The sequence below is a fragment of the Martes martes genome (assembly GCF_963455335.1).
Source record: "Martes martes genome assembly, chromosome: 12".
Lineage (NCBI taxonomy): Eukaryota > Metazoa > Chordata > Mammalia > Carnivora > Mustelidae > Martes > Martes martes.
In genome coordinates, this window is record NC_137900.1 from 53,458,650 (window position 1) to 53,480,753 (window position 22,104).

Here is a 22,104-nt window from a genome sequence, read left to right on the forward strand (position 1 = left end):
TTATTTATTCTAGAGAGAAGGAGAGAAAGAGAAAGGGAGAGAGAGAAAGAACATGAGCTGGGGAAGAGAAGAGGGAGAGAATCTCAAGCAGACTCCTTACTGAGCACAGAACCCAGTGGGGGACTTGATCTCATGACCCTAAGATCAAGACCTGAGCCAAAAATAAGAGTAGGAAGCTTAACCCACAGAACCACCCAGAGACTCCAAACAAACTCTTAACTACAGAGAGTAAACTGACAGTTACCAAAGGGGTGGTGGGTGGAAGCATGGGGGAAATAGGTGATGGGGATTAAAGAGTACACATATCATGATGGAAAAAATAAAATGATTGAAACAAGGGGCTCCTGGGGGACTCAGTCGTTAAGCGTCTGCCTTCAGCTCAGGTCATGACCCTGGGGTCCTGGGATTGAGCCCCGTATTGGGCTCCCTGCTCAGTGGGAAGCCTGCTTCTCTGTCTCCCACTCCCCTTCTTGCGTTCCCTTTCTCGCTTTCTCTCTTCGTCAAATAAATAAAATCTTAAAAAAAAAAAAAAGATTGAAAGAAAACAAAAATAAATCTGAGATTCAGACTTTAGTATTTAGTGTTAGTAGGCTCTATTTCTATTTCATGATGTTATTAATTTAATATCTCACATTTGTTAAAGTCCTCTGTATTCTTTAATTCAAAAAATAGGTATAGAGGGTTTGAATTATCAGTTATGACAGTCTACGCACCTGAACTTTCTTGAACTTTGCAAAATGGAAGGGAAATTCCTATTACCTTAGAGATTTGAACTGAGTCTCAGAAGAGGCTGGGCTTGAGCAGATAAATATACATAGGGAAGGGCGTCCTTAGCAGAAAGAGCCGCGTCAGCAGTGGCCAGAGAGGCTGGGACTACAGAGATCACGGTCACTATAAACCCACAGTAGTTCAAGTGAGAAAGAATGAAGGCATGAAAAAGGTTGAATGTGAGAGAAGAGTCAAGCTAGAATGTGCAGAACACGATGATTGGCTAAAAACAGTGGGGGAAAGAGACTCATCAACAATAACATGGAGTTTTCAGGCATCTGTTAGGAAAGCGGGAGGCTTAAGAGATTGTAGGAGAGGAAAGGTTAAGGCAAGAGAAGATGCTGAGTTTGTTACAGTCCTATGACATTTGAGGTGCCTGTCGAGGGGTCCGTAGGCATTTTCATAACGTGTGTTTGTAGCTGGGAAGAAGTTAGGACTGGAGACCCCGATTTGGCATAAGTGGTAACCGTAGCCTTGGGAGTTGGTGAGATCACTGTGAGCACGGAAATGGGGTGTTCCGTAACACTGGTCAGGCCATAATCTCGGGGCTAAGGCCACAGCCACTTGCTGAGTTTTGGCAAGAAGAGTGAATGGAAAATGAGATTCAAGGGAAACCTGCTCTTTTGGATGGCCGGTGTTACTCGCAGAGTACTCCCCTACCTCTGCTGGGATGACCTGGTATGAAGGTGTATGGTTACTGAACCAGTGCACATGGAGAGCCTCCTGTGCCAAGCTCTCCCTCAGGGAAAAGGAAGAGTTAAAATTCTAACTCTGTTGCGGGTGTTTTCCATTTGAGATCCCCCTTAGTCACGGGTTGCTTGGTTCAGTCACCACTGATGTACAGAGATATAAATGATTGACAGGGTTGTTGTGAGAATTATGTAAAACAATGCACTTAAGGTTCTGAATGATAGTAGGTGCTTGGTAAGTGGTGGCTATTGTATTACTAGCAGTTTTAGTAATTGTTCAGGTGTAATTGACACAATGCTATTGAAACACCAGACCAGCAAATACTTCACACTGATTTGCAAATGCTTAAACAAATAGCTCTGGAGAGGCACTCCAGCGACTGCTTCAAGGTGGGGGGAGTAGGGACGAATGCTGGGCTGATTTCCCTGCCAAGCCACAGGAAGCCTGGTTTTATCTGTTTTAGTTATCAGACATCACAAGTAAATGAGAGTTGTTTGAAATGAGCATAGACCTGAAGGCACGAGGGAAAGGAACAGTTACTGAACCCAGATAAAGCAGTGGCAACACGGGCCAGTCCACCAGAGCCATGGCTTCTGTAGATGGCTCAGCACGGGGGATGCTGGGAGAACAGACGCCCTGACCACACGCTCCTTCCACCCACCAGTCTCCTTCTGGGGCTTCCTACCAGCAGAACCCTGTGGAACACAGGAGACCTCCATGGACCCAGCGCTAGGGGGGAGGAGATAGGAGAGTGGCTGCTGCGGGGCACATCTTGTCAAAATAGAACTGAGGAAAAGCCTGACCCTAGTAGCTGAGACTCTTACACTGTGACCTTCACATTTGTGAACTAAATTTGACTTAAAAATGGACCCAGCCGGGGCGCCTGAGTGGCTCAGTGGGTTAGGGCCTCTGCCTTCGGCTCAGGTCATGATCTCAGGGTCCTGGGACCGAGCCCTGCATCGGGCTCTCTGCTTAGCAGGGAGCCTGCTTCACCCCCCCCCCACCCCCGCCTGCCTCTCTGCCTACTCGTGATCTCTCTCTGTCAAATAAATTAAAAAAAAAAAAAAAAAAAAGGACCCAGCCTATGTATGCCCAGAGTATCTGACTCGGACATTTCATGAGATGCTTCTCTGGCTTTCCTGTTTTTGGACTGCTTCCCCTCAAGTGAATGCACAGACAGGCTCTGTCTCCTTGATGCCAGAACAATCTAAGTACATCCCACCTTGTCCAATTGGGAAGATAAAGGAATAGTTCTTCTAAACCATTACAGTGATTAACTGCCCAGCAGCAGCTGTCTGTAGGATCACAGCCTCTCACACGGCCATACCCATTAGGTGCCACATCTGTGCAGTCCCTAAGACACAGCCCCTGCCCTGTGGCCCCTGGGACGCTTCCCAGCGTTACGTGAGAGCATTAGCCTAGCTTGTGGGCCAAGCAACAGTTAACCAGTTGAATGTGGGCGTAAAAGCCCTGGAGGAGGGCCATACAGGCACGGAGTATGGCTCATGCCAAGAGATTCCAAAGTTGAATCCTTGGGAAGAGGTGCTGACATGTTTGAAATGATGTCATTGTCATTGGAATAAATGTGTGGGGCCTGGCAGGGGCCTCAGGGATTACACGAACTGTGGCCTTCAGGGCTTCTCTTAGGAAGACCACAGACTAACACCCCTTGAGACATTCAGGCTGCCGTGTGATCAGGGAAAACCTGACAGAACGTTGAGTTGGTATCCCACCTGGCAAATGTGTATGTAATTTGGAAGTACAAAGGATTTTTTTTTTTTTTAAATGAAGGCGAGGGTATGTGACCAGAGAAGCTGCTTTGCTTCCAGAAATAGGTGACTTCCATTCACAGAAGTAATTCATGTAAGGCCCAGAAGACAACAGATTCCAGAATTGTCATAAAGGAATTTCTAAACTAAATGATGCAAGGCTAGAGGGCCTCTGCCTTTTTTTACTATGAGTCAGGATCATGACCCCATTGGTGAGGTCGATGCTTCTAGAAGGCAAACCTATTGTCCTGTTTAAAGTAGAGAGGTATATAGACGGCGCACAGACTCACTGTTAAAGATGATGAAGAAAATGTCAGAGCAGGTGCTCTGGCCCAGGGACAAACACAGTGGGGGGGCTACTGGGTTAGGTGAGTGATTTCCCTGAGGCTAGCAAAGGCCGATGGAAAGACTGCTTGTGTTATCTTCGAGTGGCCCCCGGTGCCCCCCAAAGTTGCCACCGTGTCACCAAGCTGGTTGTCAGACTGCTTTTCTAGAATCACTTGCATGTGCAGAGGATTGGTTTCCTGTTAAGGTCAGTCTTGTAAGAAAGGGACAAGAATCAAAGTGCTTTTGAAGGAAACAGAGGGAATCTTCATTAGCTCAGGGCCGGCCTGTTTCCTGCTCATGTGGGTTTGAAGTGTGTGGGAGGGTAGGCACGCAGCAGGACAGAAAGCCCTTAGCACTTCTTCCTTCTGTGGGTGCTTTAGTTCCAAGATGACTTAAAAAAAAAAAACAAAACCAAACCCCAACTGTCCCCTAAGGCTAATGCAGACCCTGAGTTGATAGAAATTCAGTGATCAAATTGGCTTTGTGGCAGGTTGATACAAATTGTCCTTGACACAGAAGTCAGTGATTGAAATTTCATTCTCCCATTTCACAGTTGAGTAAAATGAGACAAGATTTCAAGACCAAAGATTTTAACTACTCCGCTATCCAGTTGACGGTGCCAGGCAATTAGTAATTCACAAAATAGTCACCTGGGTTTAAGATGTATTACTTCCAATTATTGTGGAATTCTTCCAGTTCAACATAAACATACCGAGAATACAAGCTATCTGTGAAACATAGTGCTCGATGCTGGAGAGTCGAGGGTGAGCAAAGCAGTTCTTTTCTTGAGGGAGCTCAGAGTCTAAGGATGGAAACGGACATCTCAGGTACTAATTAGAACACTGCCATTAGATTGATCAGTTGTGTGTGCTTTTCTGTAAATAAAAATATTTTAAAATTACAAAAAAAACCCCACTATATGAATAATAAATGAACATCTTTAAAAAAATTTTTTATTAACATATAAAAAATTAAATATATAAAAATTAATATAAATATATTATTATAATATAATATAAATATATATTTATATATTCAATATATATTTTATTATTATATTATAAATATAAATATAATAATATAAATATATTATATATAATATATATAATATAAATACATATAAAATATATTTATATAAATATATAAAAATTAAACATATAAAAATTAACATATAAATTTTTTTATTAACATATAACATATGTTATGTTATTATTATTAGCCCCAGGGGTACAGGTCTGTGAATCGCCAGGTTTACACACTTCACAGCACTCACCATAGCACATGCCCTCCCCAATGACATAACCCAACCACCCTCTCCCTCCCCCCTCCCCCAGGCAACCATAAGTGAACATCTTGAACAGATACTGAACACAGTAAGTGAATATCTCCCTTCTTCCTCACTCCATCCTTAATTTCTAAGCCTGACAATTTCATTATCCAAAGGTACCACTGTTACTAAATCAGTGTATGACTTCTAGGCTTTTCTCTGTTTGCAAAGATGAGATCACACATATGGTTCTGTGTCTTTATTTTTATTATTTTTATTTATTTTTTACATTTTGTTTTCTTAATGTATCTGGGGCATAAATCCATGCAAACTTCTAATATTCCATTTATGTAAGAATAATCATTTACTTAGCCATGTTCCTATTCATGAATTTCATGGTATTTCCAATTTTTGGCCGTAGGCTGTGACAAATATCCTTGCCATGTCTTTGCATATTTTTACCAGTAATTATGGAAGATACATTTTTATTGTAATTTTAAGGTTAACATACAGCATAATTGTGTGTGCGTGCAGCCCTATGAGTTTTAATGTTTTAGAAATTTGTGCAACTGTCATCACAATCAGGATACAGAACCATTCCATCACCCCAGAAGTCTTACTGGACTGACCCTTTGCAGCCCGATCTCTCCCGCTCCTAATCCTGGGCAACCATTCATCTGCTCTTGAGCCATAAAAGGCTTTCCTTTTCCAGAATGTCATATAAATGCAGTCATACGGTATGTAGCCTGCTGATGCTTCCTTACTTTACTCAGCATAATACCGTGTTGTTGCAAGGATCAACAGTTTGTTCCTTTCTGTTGTTGAGTAAGACTCCATTGTGTGGATGTCGATAACTTCATCTACTGAAGGTCATTTGGATATTTTCAGTTTTGACTGATTATAAATAAATAGAGTTGCTATAAACATTCGTGGCAGAAACAAACATTTCCATTTCTCTCAAGTAAATACCAGGAGTAGCCTTGCTGGGTGATATGATGAATGTAAGTTTGCCTTTATGAAAAAAATGTGGAAGCATTTTCACAGTGATTGACCCATTCATTTTATGTTACACCCAGCAATGAATGAGAGGTACAGCTATTGTGTTTTCTTAGTGCACTTAGTATTATCAGCATTTTTTGATTGATAGTTTTGTTTTTAGCCATTCTGATAGGGGTATAGCAATATCTCATTTTTTACAATTTAATTATAATTTATAATTTTAATATCTCATAGTTTTAATGAGCATTTCCCTAATGGCTAATGAAATGGGACATCTTTCTGCTTTTTTGCCATCCATATGTTGTCTTTGGTGAAACGTCTCAAGTCTTTTGCCCATTACAAAAAATGAATTTTTTTTTTACTGTTTAGTTTTGAGATTTTTTTTTTTTGATACCTTCTGGATACAATTTGTTTGTCAGATATGTGACTTGCAAATATCCTCTCCCAGTCTGTAGTTGTCTTCTTACTTTTAACACTGTCATTTATAGACCAAAGTTTTCAATGTTGATAAAATATAATTTGTTCATTTATTTCCATATGGATCACAATTTTGGTGTCCTACCTAACAACTCACAGCCTAACCCTAACAACTCACAACTCACATCATGAAGATTTTTCTTCCATACCCCCCTATTTTAACATTTTACAGGATTCATTTTCAGTTAATTTTTAAGGTTGGAGGTTTTTTTCAGGGCTCAGTTATTTTTGCATACGGATACCCAATTGTTCCGACACTATTTCTTAAAAAGACCTATTGTCACTGAATTGCTGAAAGATACATTTTTTAATGTGAAATGGTGTAATATGAGTATAGTTTAATTGTTAATAGGCTTTGAAGGCAGTCTGCTTAAATTTGAACCTCAGTTCTACCACTAATTACCTTTGTGACACTGACCACGTACTTAACCTCCCTTGGCCTTAGTCTCCTTTTTTGTAGAACAAAGAGTTATAGTTCCTACTCCGTAAGATTGCTATGATGATGATTATGTGTAATACACTTGAAGCAGCACTTGACATGTAGTAAGTGATGAATTAGGGTTAGCTTTTATGTAGCTTTATAATTATTGTAGATACTGCAAGCATGTCCTATAAGTGCATTTCCAAGAAAATGTAAAATATTGCAACCATTTTTTCTTCAACCTACTAGTTGGCTATTTGTATTTCTTCATCTGTGAATTAACACTGATTTATTTTCTCTAAGATTTTATTTTATTTGAGAGAGAGAAAGAGGGCACATGAGCAGCAGGGTGGGGCAGAGGGAGAAAGAGGAGCAGATTCCCCACTGAGCAAGGACGGGGTGCGGGACTGGATCCCAGGATCCTGGGATTATGACCTGAGCTGAAGGCAGACGTTCAACTGACTGAACCACCCAGGCACCCAACACTAATTTATTTGTATATTATATGTATTGACACTTTAAGTTTCACATATAATAGTGTTTTTTTCATTAGAGGCTGGAACTTGAAGTTCCACCCCCTACCCTCTGGGGGAAGATGAGGAGCTGGAGCTTGAATCAGCCAATCACCAATGACTTAGTTATGAGTCAGAAAGAAGCCTCCATAAAACCCAAAAGAACTGGACTCAGAGCTTCCAGGTTAATGAGAACAGAGCTGGGGATTCAGGGACCTGAATCTGTGGACCTGTGCTCCTGGAGAGGGCATGGAACCTCCCAGACCTCCCCCCATACCTTGCCCTCAGTACGTCTTCACCTGGCTGTTGATTTGGATCCTTTATCATGTCTTTAATAAACTGGCAAATCTGTTTCTCTGAGTTCTTTGAGCCCCTCTAGCAAAATAAAAGAAATTACTCTAGCAAACCTCCTAAGAGGAGGTCCTGGGAACCTCTGCTTTGTAGCCGGTCAGTCCGAAGTACAGGGAACAGCCGGCACTTGCCGCTGGCTTCTGAAGTTCAAGGACGAGGGTTTGGGAACCTCCGATCTGTAGCCCGGTGGAGAAGCACAGATAACAGCCAGGACTTGTGACTGGCGTCCGAAACAGGGTAGAGGGTGGGTAGTGGGCTGTCTTATAAGACAGAGCCCTTACTCTGGGAAATCTGATGCTGTGTCTGAGTACATAATGTCAAAATTGGGTGGAATTCTCAGACACTTGCTTGTGTCCAAGAGTTGCTTGGTGTGGGACATTGGGGAACTCCTCTCTGCACATTGGAATTGAGTCCAGGAACCCAAAAAGAGTTGGTGTCAGTAAACCTATAAAATGGAATATAAATACCTTTCTTTACTATTATTATAAGAATTCAGGGGTACAGTGTTTGTAAAACACCCAGCACAATACCTATTAAGTAGTATATGATAAGGAGTGCTAGCTCTGTCCCTACAGGGTATAACCTGAGGCCTGCTGGCAAGGCTACCTTCCTTCTTTGTCACTCTCTTCATAGAGACTATTATGATTCTGAACTTTTTCCATTACAGACTCATTTCTTTTGTTTGCTCTTCTAATAGTTCTCAGTGTGTGGTCACATCAGGCTATTCTTGATTATTCTCTTTTTTGTGCAGGCAAATGAATCAAATTGGCTTCTTTATCAGGATCTGGAGATCAAGGCATGAGGAGTTAGAGTTGTTTAATTCTGTCTTGGAAGATAAAGACATTAGGTTGTAGAAGTAGACATGCACACATTTGGACAGCATAAGGGTGGAGGGGAACTTGGCAGATGATTGAATCAGGAGAAGAGCCCAGAAGGAATTGGTGGCCTGGCACCAAGTGTGGATTCCTCTGACAGCCAATGCATTTCCTGGCGCAAATGAATGTGGTCCACTTAGAGAGCAGTCTTCTCTCGGGGTGAAGTGGACTGGAAAGATTGTAAGGCAGCATTGTAAGACATGGGGGTATTTGCGAGGTACGCAAACTTCATTTCTGCATATTCCCAATCTCTCTGCCCTGTATCCTTTCCAGATTTTTGGCTGCCTCTCCTCCAGGTCTTTCCTCCTTCCCCCAGCTTCTACCAAGCCCCAGGATTCTCCATGTACCATTCTGCCAGATCTGTAAACATTCCCAACTCCTTCACATTAAAGATCTGTCTGGTTACACTCCTATCCCTGGTGACAGAAAGGGCCCTGGAGAGAAATCAGCAACTGGGGACTGGCTTGACCACTGCCTTTCATATGACCACTGATGAGTCTCTTGTCTGTAGGCCTCAGTTTACTTTTTAAACATTGTGAGTATTGCTTTGGGAAGTCTCTCAAGTCCCCTTCAGTTTAAACAAGACTTGATGTGATGGTACCATGCTACCGCCACCCCCACGATGTGGAACAGAGTTTGTAAGTAAGTGCACATGTGTGCTTTATACTCAGTAAAGTCTCACTGTGTGGACGTTCTGCCTATTCCCTGGAAATAAACAGTTTCCTGCCAACTGACTGTTGCTAATTCTAACTAGAACATGTGTTACTCTCAAAAAGAAATCGATAGGAAAAGAATGATGCTGAAATTGTAATTAGGCAGACAACGTTGTAATCTTGAGGTAGAATAAATGATGTCACTAAACAATTATCTGTAAAGTTAGAATATTTGTTATTTGCTCGATGTATGAATTTATATCTATTCTAATTTAAGTTATCCTATCTCAGGAGGTACTATAACCTCAAGAGGTGGGAAGTGACTGAGTTTTTCTCACTGTTATGTTCTCACCACCTAGCACAGTGCCTGGTATAAGCAAATGCCCAATAAATGTTTCAGGAGGAAAAAAAAAAAAAGAACATGTGTTACTTATCCTGGATGGAAAATTTCTGGTGTTCTAAGGTGGGGAGAGGTTGCCATTTCATCCAGGGGACAGACAAGGACCCTATTTGGCTGGGAGGCAGGGATGGGAAATAGGCATGTCCTTTGGGCAAACTGGCTTGGCACAACTCCTGGTGAGATGTTAGAGATGCACAGCCTAGTCACATCAAGGATGTCCTTCTCTAACTCCAAACTCCCAATTATACAATAAAAAAGTTAGCAACTTCCTTTAGTTATTTCTAGTCTTGTACATTTTGGCATCTTCTCGTTAATTGCCCAATACCTTCTTGGAAGGAACCTTGAGGATAACGTTAGTCCTCGGAGACTTACTACATACATAAAAGGATCATGAAGAACAAAAAGAGATTAAAGTGTTGGAAGCATGCCTGGGAACTGGATTTCTTCAGAGGCGGCAAGAAAGCAGAGAAGATACTAAAAATATTTTAGCACAGGCACATAGAAATGGTTTTAGTAGTTCTTAGGATCCAACAAGAAGAAACTAATGCCAACTTTAGGATAGATTTAAGAAAGAACATTCTATAAGTGAGTCTTATCAAACACTTAATCATTCTTAAAACCCTGCTTTGTAGTTACCCTTTCGGGGAAAAGTATTCTGTCTTCTCATATCCATTTTGCTTTACCTGAGTAAGTCTAATTCTCCTTCAGGCCAAATGTCATTTCCTGAGGGAAATCTACCTGATCCACAAACCATTCCCTCACCCCAGCCAAGTCTGATTAAGTTCACCATTATGCTATCCCATAGTCATCAGAACTTGTCATTCTCTCTCATAGTATTTATCATGGCTCCAGGGTTACATTTATTTATGTACCTAGTTTCCTACATCTGTCTTTCACACTTGCCTGGAAGCTACACGAGGGTTGAAATCATCTGTTTTATTTATTGTTGTGTCTCCAAGATGGAGTACAGTCACTGGCACAAGGGAGGTACTTGGGAAATTTTTTTAGTAGATGGATGGACATATAAATGACTTCATGGCAGGTTTTTAAACTACAGATTATTTTCCTTTTCTGGACAGTATATAAAAAAAAATATCCTGGATAGTTTGGGGGTTGTCTTGGCTTCTTCAACTCTTTGCCAACTCCCTCATTCTAAAAATGCTTTGGTTAAGATAGTGTTCATTGACATTTTAAACATTTGGAAGTTTAAGGTATCTACTGCTGTTACAAAGCTGAGACATCCAAGAACACCTTGGAAAGGTTTTAAATGTGGTCAAGATAAAATTTCTAAGAACTCATACCTACAGTTGTTCTAAAGACATGGTATCTTATTCCAAACACGTATCGTTGAAACTTTACCAATACTACAAATCTAAGGTGTTAAGAAGCACAAATAAATGGCCTCAGTACGCAATAATTTAACCTGCTTTTTCTGCTTAGCCTGCCAGCGCTTTGAAGATGGGGGAGCTGGGTTAATTAGAACTTCAGCATCTGCAGCAGTCTCGAATTTGAATGTGGGAAGAGAGGGACAACAGGCTAATTGGAATAAGCATGTTGTACTGCATTGGAATGTATTCTCATTGATAGTCATATTTAACCTTTCAGTTTTTTCAACTGTAAAAGGAAAAGTGGTTAAAAGTAGTGATCTTTGAGGTTTTGTGTAGTTTTATTGAAACAAATTTTTTCCCCAAATGGAAGCTTACGTGAGTGTAAATATAAACAGATAAAAGTTGAGTAGCTCGTTGAGAGCATGTATGTGTGTTAGTTTCACCTCCACCAGTCTCAGAAACTTCTGGAACAACATTTTAGAGAACGAGAAATAACTCCTTGAAATAATACAATTTGAAAAATAGCTCCATCTTTAATTTCTAAATCAATTAATTTCTATTGTATGGGTGTTCGTTTAGGTCCACAATCCTTTCTATAATAATTTTAAAAAATATTTTAATTTAAAATATTTTAATTACAGAGTAGTTAACATATGGTGTTATATTAGTTTCAGGTATACAATATCGTGCTTCAGCAAATCCATATATGATGCTGTTCAAGATAAGTGTACTCTTGGGTCACCAGGATGGCTCAGTCCGTTAAGCGTCTGACTCCTGATCTCAGTTCAGGTCATGATCTCAGGGTTGTGAGATTCAGCCCCACTTTGGGCTCTGCTCTCGGTGAGCATTCTCTCTCTCTCTCTCTGTCCCTCCCCCGGCTCCTGTACACTCTCACTCTCTCTTGAATAAATAAGTAAATCTTTAAAACAACATTAAGTGTACTCTTAATCCCCGTTACCCTATTTCACCCATCCTGCCACCTACCTCCCCTCTGGTAACCATCTGTTTGTTCCCCATAGCAAAGAAACAGTTTTTTGCTTTGTCTCTTTCTCCCCTCTTTATTCATTTATTTCTTAAATTCCACATGTGAGTGAAATCATACAGTATTTTTCTTTCTCTGACTGGCTTATTTCACTTAGCCTCATGCTCTGTAGCTCCATCAATGTTGTTGTTAATGGCAAGATTTCATTCTTTTTTATGGCTGAGTAATATGTGTGTGTATACACCGCATCTTTACCCGTGCATCTATTAGCAGACACCTGTGCTGCTTCCATAACTGGGCTGTTGTAAATAATGCTGCTATACACACGGGGCGCATATATCCCCTTGATTTAGTGCTTTTGTATTCTTAGTGTAAATACCCAGTAGTGCAATGACTGAATCATACTCTTTTTTAAATTTTTTGAGGAGACTCCATACTGTTTTCCACAGTGGCTGTACCAGTTTATATTCCCATCAACAGTGTGCAAGTGTTCTTTTTTTTCCACATCCTTACCAACACTTGTTAAAAAATAAGTTTTTGATTTTAGCCATTCTGACAGATGTGAGGTGGTATCTCATTGTGGTTTTGATTCGCATTTCCCTGATGATGAGTGATGTTGAGCATCTTTTCATGTATCTGTTGGCCATTTGGATGTCTTCTTAGGAGAAATGCCTGTTCATGTCTTCTGCCCATTTTAAAATTGGATTATGATTATTATTATTGCTATTGAGTTGTATAAGTTCTTTATATATATTTGGATACTAGTCCTTTATTGGGTATGTCATTTGCAAAAATTGTTTCCCATTCACTAGGTTGTCTTTTAGTTTGTTGGTTATGTCCTTTGTTGTGCAGAACTTTTTATTTTAATATAGTCCCAATAGTTTATTTTTGCTTTTGTTTCCCTTGCTTCAGGAGACATATCTAAAAGATGCTGTTATGACTGATATCAAAGAAATTACTGCTTATGCTCTCTTCTTGGATTTTTATGGTTTCAAGTTTCACATTAAGGTCCTTAATTCATTTTTAATTTCTTTCTGTGTACAGTGTAACAAAGTGGTTCCGTTTCATTCATGAATATAGCTGTCCAGTTTTCCCAGCACCGTTGTTGAAGAGACTGTTGTTTTCCCATTGCATATTCTTACTTCCTCTGTTGAAGATTAATTGACCATGTAATTGTGGGTTTATTTCTGGCCTTTCTATTCTGTTCCACTGATCTGTGTGTCTCTTTTTCTATGACTATTTTTGTTTATTTCAAATTTTTATTTAAATTCTAGTTAGGGGTGCCTGGGTGGCTCAGATGGTTAAGCGGCTGCCTTCGCTCAGGTCATGATCCCGGGGTCCTGGGATCGAGTCCCGTGTCGGGCTCCCTGCTCAGTGGGGAGCTGGCTTCTCCCTCTGCCTCTCTCTCTCTGTCTGTCTCTCATGAATAAATAAATAAAATCTTTTTAAAAAGATTAATTCTAGTTAGTTAACATATAGGTAATATTGGCTTCAGGAGTAGAATTTAGTGGTTCATCACATATAACACCCAGTGTTTATCACATGTGCCCTTCTTAATCCCCATCACCCATTTAGCCCATACCCCACCCACCTCCCTCCATCAACCCTCGGTTTGTTCTCTACAGTTTAGAGTCTCTTATGGTTTGCTTCCCTCTTTTTTTTCCCCTTTCCCCTATGTTCATCTGTTTTATTTCTTAAATTCCACACGAGTGAGATCATATGGTATTTGTCTTTCTCTCAGTGATTTATTTCACTAAGCATAATACACTCTAACTCCACCCACATCAATGACTATTTTTAAAGAAAAATATTTCTTTGTCTTAGTTAATGAGTCATTATTCAGCGCAATATTAAATATAAGAAAATCTAAGGGCAAAAACAATTTATAAACATTTCGAGTGTACCACAATGCAGTTTAATAAGCAAATGTTACCGTGAAATATTAGATGATGTGTTGTATAGCAGACAAATAACAGAGTGAGCGAAGTAACATTTTAGGATATTGGGCTTCAACTGTGATGGACAATCGTTTGTTAACTTGGCAGATGCCATGTCATGATGGAAAGCACTTCTTTATAAATAAGACACATTTTAGGCAAATATTAAAAAGTGTTTGCAAGGTCTTTGCTAAGGAAAAGTCATATCAATCCCCAAAGCATGAAAGATGCCTGAAATTCAACATGCGTCTTACTTACTTACATAGCAAACTTAGCCTTGATGCTAGATGTGTCAAGAACTAAGCACTGGATTGGACTAGAGCTCTTCAGACTGTGCCTGAGGTGAACGAGCTCCATGCCAGTCCCCAATGGGACTTGGAGAAGACAGAGTTATAATGTAGGAAAAGGTGTTAGGCACAGGAGGTGATACCTGTGTGAGCCCGTCCGTCTTTTGGCGATTTTTCTGAGGCCCATGTCCCCAGTAGCAGATTTCTCTGTGGCACCAGCTGTGTACCTTTCACAGTGTCGGGGGCTGAACTCTTTCAAGAAGCCACAGGCCACAGCTGTACCCATGGCGTTAGGGCCCCGGCTTCTTTATTCTCTTTGAGAGGCCAAGTGTGGCTACTCTTCTTCTCCCTATTCTCAAAGGGTTTTTTTCTTTTTTTCTTTTTAAACCCATGTTCTTTCTCCCAGCATTGTGGAATGATATCACATTTCCGACTAGTCTAAAGAAGAGACAAAGAGAAAAATACATTACTTGGATGCAATCCAAAGAGATTGGGATAGAGGGACAAATGATGAGAGACATATATATTCCTCTGGCTCTTGATTCCCTTCCAAATACAACTTTTTAAGGGACAAGCAATAGCATTTACTTTTTACATTTGATTTTTATGTGTAGGTATTATTCAAGTGGTTCTAAAAGCCAGCGTACATATGTATATGGTGACAAACCTTCCTCCTATCATGTCCCCCAGCTACCCCACTCTCCCCTAATGGGTCACTCTTGTTCTCAGTTTCACGTCTCACCTTCCAGAATTGCTTTAGGCATATGCAGGCAAGTACAAATGCATACTCTTGTTTTAGGAGAACTAAGTAGATGATTTTTAAGATCCATCCCAGGAATCTGGTAGGGATTTCTTCTCATCTCCATAGCTCACATACAAAATCCTTCCGACACTTCACTGTAAATGGCATGACCAAGGACAGACAACTCACTGGTGGGAGAGGGCTTCCTGTAAGTGGCATGCTGAATGAGGGGAGGGAAGCCTAGTCCAGTCTGGACCCGCAGAAGTACATGATTTCTCTTTCTGTCACTGAAAGTAAAGGGAGAGAACTGGGAGCAAAAAATGGAAAAAGAAACTGGATCCATACCCAGAAACCGTGTAGAGATGAAGTGTGGCTGTCTTTTCAAATCAGCTGCGTTTTCTATTATTTCCTAACATCCTTCAAAAACCAGAGCCAGCGCAAGTTCAGTGAGTTCAGAGTCAATCCCTTAGTTTTGGCAAGTCACTCACCTGGTCCTAGAAATGAGGCTGGATTGAACTGGAGCTGAAAGAATTACGGTGTTTCCTTCCTCTGATGACTCTCTCTGGGAACATGCCGGGAATGAGTGAGTGCGGGAGACGAGGTGGTGTTCACTCCAAGGCACAGCTGGACCTACGTGTGGAGGGGAGCTGGGCTCCAGTGTTATTTTTGGAGGCCCTAATTCCACTGCTAGTTTTCCTCACTCATCCTTTCTTACGGCATTTTTTTTTTTTTTAAATCACAATCCCTGTCTCTTCTCTGGAGATTGTGAAGTTACCATTGAGGCTTGGAGCAAGATACATGCTTCTTTAGGGTCAGGTTTGGAAACCCATTCAAGGCTAATTTTCTCCCTCAGTCCCAAATATTGAGTTAACATTACAAGAAAAAAATATATATAGCTCTCATTCCCACTTACATTAAGATCTGATTTGGGCATTCTTCTTAATTAATCAGACAAAAATGTAACTCCTAATAGTGTCCTTCTCAAAATATCATTGCGTCCATCCAGCATTGGCAATTATCATTAAAATTCTAAGAGGACTTCATGGCAGGCATAATGTCTGACATAAGCAGAGGCTCAAAAAAGATCTGGTGGATGAATCCCAGTCAGCCCTAGATACTCAGCAATTGATCTGTGGCATTTCATAAAAATTATAACATTTGCTTTTTCTTTCTTTAAACTTAGTACTTTTGAAAACAGCCTTTTAAATTTGGGCAAGGATGTCAATTTAGACTCAGAGGAACACTTTCACGTTTAACTCATTATTCTAGAAGTCGGAGTTGTAAACTTGAACCAGGCAGATCTGGAATAAAATTGGTCCATCCATCCATCCACCCAACCACCCACTCATTCAACAAATATTTGTTAAGTCCTATGTGCAGGGACTAGGCAGGACACTCCTATATACGTCAGTGTGAACAAAACAGCTTCTGTGCTTCATGGAACTTGCCATCCATCGTGCTTGACCTCGCTAGCCCCCAGGTCATTGCATGTAGACATGGGGATCAGCCATCACCTGAGCCAGCGAATACCCTTCATCCCTGGTTTTCCACACTTGAGAGGAGCAGAGATTTCATTAGTTCATCTTAGAAACTTTGGAAATCAGAAGAGAAGAGAGGGGAGGGAGAGAACGTGAAAAGAAGGCATTTTCTTTTCTAAAATGTGCTTCATCATTTATGGAAAAACTTTTAAAGGCCAGATAGGATTTCATTTTCACATGTGGGGACGGTTGAGGTTTGGGCCTAGGTGTTCAGGAAACAGAGTTAAGAGAACTGAAATAATGGTCATTGTAAACCCCATAAGACACAATGCTTAGTAAGTTCGGTACTTTAACTCATTTAATCTTTACAGGGATCCTGCAAAATGGGTCTTGTTAGCTTCGTTTTTTAAAATAACTTTATTTTTTTAAAAATTTTATTTATTTATTTGAAAGAGCGGGAGTGAGAGAGAGCAGGAGCAGGGGGAGGGAGAGGGAGAAGCAGACTCTGCTGCTGGGCAGGGACCCAGACACGGGGCTCGATCCCAGGACACTGGGATCCTGACCTGAGACAAAGGCAGATGCTTAACCCACTGAGCCTCCCAGGCACCCCCTTGTTAGCTTCATTTTAGAGATGAGGCAAATGAGGCTCAGAAGGAAATGTGGACCTCACTCAGTCCTTCTCTATGGAATTCTTTGATAATGATGAGAGTACCACATTCTCATTAATTTTTAATAATTATAATTACTTTCATTAATAATTAGTGGCAATAATGCTATTGTTGTGAACTTAACTCAACAAGCATTTGCTGAACACCTAACTAATGTCACAGACACGAGTGGGTAGAGCTATAATGCACAGCTCTGTTTGGGGGGATGGAGAATAACTGAGAGTCCATGGCAGCCGCAGTGTGCAGTGGGGCAGGAGGGGCTCGTAGTGTCTAGGTGATGCCATAGTAAAGAGTTGCAGATTTTGTCCTATGGAACAGTAGCATTTTAGAAAGACGGCTCACCAGCTATTTTCAGCCAGGACTCGGTAAGCCCCCATTTATCCCATGGAACCACATTAATATCCTTCCTCATGGACGACACACCTTCTTTCTTTTTCAGGAACAGTGGACAGTGCCATGGACCTGATCCTGATCAATTCCCTACCTCTGGTGTCTGATGCGGAAACGTCCCTCACCTGCATCGCCTCTGGCTGGCGCCCCCATGAGCCCATCACTATAGGAAGGGACTTTGAAGCCTTAATGAACCAGCACCAGGATCCACTGGAAGTTACTCAAGATGTGACCAGAGAATGGGCTAAAAAAGTCGTTTGGAAGAGAGAAAAGGCTAGTAAAATCAATGGCGCCTACTTCTGCGAAGGGCGCGTTCGAGGAGAAGCAATAAGGATCCGGACCATGAAGATGCGGCAGCAAGGTAACACGCCCATTCGTCGGGGGCCGAGGGGTCTGCTGCTTGTCTCTAGTACGCACATAGCATTCGGGAGCAAAGACACCGGCCAGTCCGCCTCACCCACGTTCGACCCCTTCGCCAGACATTGTGCCTGGTTCCTGAGATGAGATGAACTGTAATACATACTGTGCTAAGGTTTCCGTGGCCCTTATGGAGATGGGAACATGTTATGGAGATGGGAACATGTTACGTGTATGGAGTAGGGAAATCACAGAGATGAAGACAGCTGTCCATGCCAAGATAGTAGCTGTTTTGAGCTTTCTCGTTGAGTTTTCATTTGTTTCTTTGTTTTGCTTGCCCCTGAGTATTCTTAACAGAAGTCACTGTTTTCAGGGGACAATGTGGTAGAAATAAGAAACTTAAATAACTGTCAATAACTTAACTGGTTCCTTAGTCTGTCGGTTATCTGTGGCCGTGGTCGTGCTGTGTCCCACACAACCAAGAACCGCAGTGGCACGCCACAGTAAGCGTTCACAGCCTGTGAGCATTAAGTCAGCTGGGGGGATTGGGTGGCTCTGCTGTTCCTGACCCGGCTTTCTCACACGTGGATGTTGGCCGACCATAGGCGTATCATGCCGGCCTTGGCTGCACCAACCTGGCTCTGTTCCATGCGTCTATTTCCCTTTTGCAGGTTTAGCTAGGTGCACTCTCACGGAGACGGCAGAAGTGCAAGACAACAAGAGGAAACACACAAGGTGTCTTGAAACCTAGCCTCAGTGTTGTGCGCTCTCACTCCTGTCTCATTTCTTTGCTCAAGAAAGTCAAATAGCTGAGCCTAAGCTTACAATGGCTGGGCCTCCCACAATTAAATGGCAAAGATGATGGAGACAGGGAAGGTTGAAGCACTGGGGCCCTTTCAGCCGCTGCCATTCTTGGAAAGAGACCATGGTTTCATTTTGGCACTTGAGTGGCCACACTTAGTTCACAGAACCCTGGAATTTTGAAGGGAGATGTTGAGGGGTTTCTGCAAAGGGGCACATTATTCTTAGCTACCGCCTCACAAGGCAGTGATGGGATGGAACCTTTGTCCCAAAATACAAGTGGCTCTAAGCTAAGTCTTTAGGCTCGTCCACCAAACTGATGACAGCTGGAGAAGGCAGCTGTGCATATATTCCTTAATGGTTCTGTTTTGCCCTAAGGCTCCCAGGCCTGGACAGGTGGGTAGACTCCTGGTATCTTGATGCTGCTTGCTGGGAGGAAGGCACAGAATTCCAGCAGAGATGACCTCTCCTTGTTCTGACTGGAATGATCTGGCCACTCATAAGTCAACCCTTTTTTCTGAGCTGGTCATACCTCTAAAGGAATCCTTTCCAGATTGATGTCATCATATCCACAGGGACTGTGGCCTGAGAAAGTGTCATTTTAGGAGATAATGACATTGTGAACTCTTCAGGGTTTGATTTTTCATTGCTAGACTGATCCACATAAATAACACAGCTCTATATGTGTCTCTGATGGGCTGTTTTTTAGCTAGGAGTCTGCTTTTTTTTTTTTTTTTTTTTAGACCAGTGTCTCTCGAAGTTGAATGAGCTTCTAGACCACCTGTGGGTCTTGGTAAAATGCAGACTCTGAGGAGAGTCCCGAGATGGTGCATTTCCCACAAGGTCCCAGGTGGTAAGGTTCCTCTGGGCTGTGATAATTAAAAGATTTGAAGGCAGCAATTTCATTTTAAAGTCAAAAGTGATAAAATCACCATTCATTACAAATAAAGGAAAATGTTTTCTTAGCAAAACTGTACTGGTCACCTTTAAATGACACTAGGGTGAGTGGGAAAGTGCACAACAGACATTCCCAGGAATGCAGCTCTCCGGTGAGGGAAGAGAGTTTGAACAAAGGGATGTGAGGTGTGCCAAAGCTATCAGAGCTGAAGAGTCAGCCCTGTTATGTTCCACACGTGTCTTTCGGGATTTGACTTGTGTCAAGAGTTAGGCCTTTCTGCTGATGTTTCCACATTCAGAACGAAGATAATCCGAGACGTGGGCCCCAGTGCCTTCGTAGGAATGAAATGTGGGGTGCCACTGTGCCCTTTTCAGGCTGGTATGGGTCTGTCCTTGACAGTATGGAAGTAAGAACTTGCAGAGTATAAAACCAGAGTATAAAACTCCCAAAACCAGAATTTTGGGAGTCAAAGACCAACCGTAACGACTGCTCCAAACTGAAGGTCTAGGCCAGCGCAGGGAAAGGAGAGCTTAAATTCAGCTCAATGAAGTGAAGGCAGGCTTGCTAGCGAGAAAGCATGGAGAGAAGATGACTTTTAGACGCCTTTTCTCATGAGTTTTTATTCTTTCCCCACCACTTACCAGCTCTGGGGCCCTGGACAATTTCTTTAACATCCACTGGTCTCATTTTTCATCACCTGTGAAATGAGTGTAATGATACCTTCAAAATAGTCTGACGTTTTAAATAAAATGGTGTATACCAAAAGCCCGTGCCCATGAGTGCCTTTACATGAAGAGTGGATGGCTACGGTAGACGTGTTGCTAAAAGCTCGGGTGAAATGAGACCTTGCAGAGTGAGTTACAGAATAACAATAGTGGTTTGTAAATGGTGGGAATGGGGTTTTTAAAAAAGATTTTATTGATTTATTTGAGAGAGAGAGAGAGAAAGCATGAGAGGGGAGAAGCTCAGAGAGAGAAGCAGACTACCTGCAGAGCCGGGAGCCCGATGCAGGACTCGATCCCAGGACTCCAGGATCATGACCTGAGCCGAAGGCAGTCACTTAACCAACTGAGCCACCCGGGTACCTGGGAATGGGATTAAATGACCAGTGACCTGACTGTTGAGCCTGTGTGGGTGACCATTACCATATGCTTGGCACATCCCTCCCACTTGCTGTTAACCCCCCTCCTCCATTCTGAGCCCGTGTTTTATAAGGTAGAGCCAGTCCATCGGAAAGCCTGCAGGGCAACCCAGGGCACAGTGTAGAGACATAGGCTTGAGGCTTTCTCTGCAACTGAATCATAGGATGCAGAGAAAACTCCTTCACTGAAATCATTTTTCTCACTTGGAAAAAAATAATGGAGGTAGAGATTTTACCCCAGACATCTGAGAATCAAAGGAGATGGCCAATCTATCTGGCTCCTAGTAAGTCTTCAATAATCATCACAGTGCCATGGAATAAGCAATAATTTAGTAAGACTATTTTTCTACTCAGTTGTGGAAAAATGTAATACCATCCATTAACGTAATTGTGGAAATGTATACAAAATAGGAAAAGAGGTAGCGCTTTCCCTCCTGCATTTTAATAACATCTCGGGCTGTTGAACTGATTCTGTTTCTTTCGCTGACCATCCAGTAGCTGAAATGCGGTGGGAGGAAAGTGTTATCCTTTACGATGAATCGGGAAAACCTGCGCAGCTCTGTCTTCGTGACACTATTAATTCCCTAGCAAAACACCAGAGGATCTCAGAGATGCCTACGCAGGGACATAGCAGGGTAGGATAAACAACAATGTAGTCCAGCTTGCTGCTGACTCGTGCATCTGGGGAGGAAGTGGAAAATCCATTTGAGATGGGCCAAAATACGCTTATGTTGGCCCGCACACGCCAAACAGTCAAACCGTTTTTTATCAATGGCATCAAGCAAAAAAATCAAAAGCAGTTTGTTCAAACCTCAGTGGTGATTTCGTTTGGGGGTAGGGAGGTATAAATGAAGTCTGAGACACTTTCACATCCAAACGGCTGTTTCAGTGTTCCATCAGGAGGAAGCATAGGTTATTTCCTTCCTATTTTCATCTGAGAAATCACTTTACTTTAAGAACACCAAACCTTTCAAATATGATTTGTGAAGTTGATAGAGAGGAGCCATTTCTATCTAAATAACACAAATGAATGTGTTAGAAGCAGAAAGAAAATAGGAAAACTTGAGATCTGATTCATATATTCTTTCATTTCCCAAGTACTCTTGGGCCTCCTTTTGTGTCACACATGGGAACTGAAGTCACGGTAAGATTTCCTGAATAATTCTGTGCCTGACATTCCCCTAGCAATCTTATAGACATTACTGCATAGTTTAGTCTTTACCAAATGTATCTCTGATGAGGACTGTTAGGACCTGTATTAATAGATGAGGCTTTATCAGTTGCAACTTAGATGCAGTCACACACCTGGTTTTCATTGTTGGATCTGGAAAGGTTCACTCAGGCTGATCCCAGAAGCCAGGCCCTAACCCTAGCTGCCTTTCAAAACAGACGTGAACTTGCGTCTTGGAGTGTTCGGGCTAGCAGGGGAGCTGCGCTTTGCGGGGGCTGGCATGGGGATATGCAGGGCCTTCGGAGAGCAGCCTTGGGGCACTCATCCTGGATCCCAGGGGATGTGTAAAGTTCCTGGAGAAACGGACATCTACGTGGGGGCCGAGGATGAGTGGGACTTGGTGAGACATAGGGGG

At 41.9% G+C, this 22,104-nt stretch overlaps 1 protein-coding gene across 2 annotated transcripts in view; it reads left to right on the plus strand.

Moving 5' to 3' along the window:
• Positions 1-22,104, plus strand: part of TEK (TEK receptor tyrosine kinase) — a 102,807-nt gene that overhangs the window by 32,775 nt on the left and 47,928 nt on the right. For both annotated transcript variants that reach the window (XM_080820385.1, XM_080820384.1), the window contains exon 2: positions 17,371-17,682. In XM_080820385.1, the coding sequence (XP_080676511.1) occupies positions 17,371-17,682 (312 nt within the window). The remainder of the gene's footprint in view (positions 1-17,370; positions 17,683-22,104) is intronic.